The 2687-nt window shown below is 23.4% G+C and overlaps 1 protein-coding gene across 1 annotated transcript; it reads left to right on the top strand.

Annotated features, from left to right (window-relative positions):
* Positions 1 to 234: 234 nt before the first annotated feature.
* PCYB_003390 (hypothetical protein) lies at positions 235 to 1349 on the top strand (the record flags this gene model as incomplete). Its single annotated transcript, XM_004227760.1, has 2 exons — positions 235 to 264; positions 402 to 1349. 2 exons carry the CDS (start codon positions 235 to 237, stop codon positions 1347 to 1349), a joined length of 978 nt encoding a protein of 325 aa, XP_004227808.1.
* Between the last annotated feature and the right edge of the window lie 1338 nt (positions 1350 to 2687).

Raw genomic sequence — 2687 nt, 5'->3', positions numbered from 1 at the left:
ATAATATCATAATTTTCGCAATAATATAGATATTATTGTAAGCATAACAGAATTCTAATACATTAAAAAAGTACATTAAGCAAAAATAATTATAAAATTCTATGGAATTGAACATAAAATAATTCAAAGAAACGATCCCATATTTACCAATATTAATCTTTTATTTATTTTTTATACATATATGTTTAGGTACAGAAAATTTTTGTCATCTCATGTTATTAATGTGTTTTTAGAATGGAAGCTGATCCTATGATTGTTTACGAAGTAAATCGTATTTTTTTTTCTAATTATTATTTTGAACATATAGTTTAATTTTTGTCATAATTTATGTATAAAATTTTAGAAAATAAAAATATTTTTGTAGTGCATATAGGATGAATTAACTTTTATACCTTTTATAGAAATCAATTTTAGAAAAGTTAGGTTCATATAAACTATATGATAAATTTAATGAACAAAAAGTTGATAGCTCTTATTATCATTATTGTAACGGTAAGCAAGTTGTATTTTCTAAATACGACGTTGGGATTTATAAAATCTGTGTGAAGTTTGCAAAAAATTTGAAAGAATTAGACGAGCTAATGGAAGAAGTAAATGACAGTAATGAACGATGCAGATATTTAAATTTCTGGACAAATGATCAAATAAGAAAAAAGTTGGATTCTATCCGTAACGTCGAATCTAGGGCAATGTATTATATTGGTACAGCATTTTATTATGTATCACTTTTGGTTAATGGAGCATCATCGCAAAATTCATGTAGATATAGATATTATGGTGATTTTAACAAGGACTTATGGAAAAAATGGAAAGAATTATATGATTATATTAGAAATAAAGATCATATATCAAGTTTATTTGCTTCTAATAATGGTTTATGCAAAATATATAAGGAGTACTATGCTCATATTAAAAGTATATATCAAGAATATAAAGGAGTATGCTGTGGAAATTATAGCAGTAATTGTCCTTTTCATATTAAATTTAAAGAATGGTGTAATATGGATAATATTTTAATTGAATTAGAATGCAATGAACCTGTGGGGGTTCGTGAATCGTCTTCAGTATCTTCGCAAAAAAATGAGGAAAAAACAGGAATAGCAGAAGCAGAACAATCAGCAAAATCGACTGTAGAGAGGTTAGATCCCATAACCAGTACAGATTATTCTTCTTTAGAAACTACTGAGGAACCTACTAATGGGAATGAAACCAACCCTGTAGGAACTATTGTAGGTACTTCATTAGGATTTGTTGTACCTCTATCAGCGTTATATAAGGTAAGCAAAAACCTGAAAAACATTATCATTCTGTGTCAATATTTATATAACATTATGATAAGAAAATCTTAAAAAAAATGACTATTTCTACAAATATGTATATTCTTCCTATCATCAGTTTACCCCATTGGGTTCATGGATAAATACTAAAATATTGAGAAAAAATAAATTAATGGAAAATATGGAAAGAAACGAACGAGAATTACTATTATATAGTTCTGGAAATAATGAAATGAATTTCGATAATACGAGGTATCACATAACGTATGATTCTTCCCCAAATGAATAATACTTAAAAAGCATTCTTATTATTTACACTAAAAGCATAAGTATATGCTGAAATCATCATTTATAACGTAAAGAAAATATTACATAAGATAAAAATAAAAATTATAATCAAGCATGATATTTACGAATTAAGAAATAAAAAATGTAAATGTGTGAGACATAGAATAAAATAAGAAAAAACATAATGGATGTATAAATTATAATAACATGAAATATATGTATTGCTGTTAAAGAAACTAATGAAAATATATTTTATTAAAGATTAGAATCTATGTAGTGATTTATACATTATTACTAATAAATTTTTTATAACAGCCATAGATAATTCATTGTAAATCATTTATATTATTATTAAATTTTAATAATAAACACATATAAATGCATACTAAAAACATCAACATCAACATTATATAATTAAATAGTAATGTAACATAGAGCAAATTTTACAAAAAATATTCATTATCTACATATGTAGAAAAAATAAAAGTAAAAAAAATTAAATCATATATGATATGATTAAAAAAATATAATAAATCAAGATAGACTAGTATTTTTTAGAAATATTCTAGTTCTGTTCTATTAAAGATTAAAGACAAAAAAATAATTATAAAGAGCTCAAAATTTTTTATGCAATTCTATGAATCGAATTAATCGTTACAAGGAGCCATAATAATGTACATAACATAAATACCGTTTATTTCTTATTTGTCTTAATATATAAGGAAAATAATAAAACCTCTTTCTAAAATTACATTAAATGTGCTTTATATTATACGAGGGTTCAGGGGTTAGGATTCATGGTTTTAGTGTTCAGGTTTTATGATATAGGGTTCAGGTTTTTGGTTTATGGTTTTCTTTTTATTGTTATTATTTTAACATCTATATTATTACACTCGTAATTTTATTATTTTTATAGTTATTTATATAATTTATAGTGATTAATAATATATGAAGAAATATATTTTGTTATTTTCTCTCTCTCTCTATGTATGTATAATTTTCTTTTTGATGAAGTTCAAATAGTTTAGTTGAATTGTAATATATATATATATATAAGGAATAGTATAATTCGTAAATTTATATTTTGATCAGTTTTATGGAATACACTGTTAACCATTTTAC

Source organism: Plasmodium cynomolgi (genome assembly GCF_000321355.1).
Source record: "Plasmodium cynomolgi strain B DNA, scaffold: 0286, whole genome shotgun sequence".
Classification (NCBI taxonomy): Eukaryota; Apicomplexa; class Aconoidasida; order Haemosporida; family Plasmodiidae; genus Plasmodium; species Plasmodium cynomolgi.
This window is presented reverse-complemented; position numbering and strand designations above follow the sequence as displayed.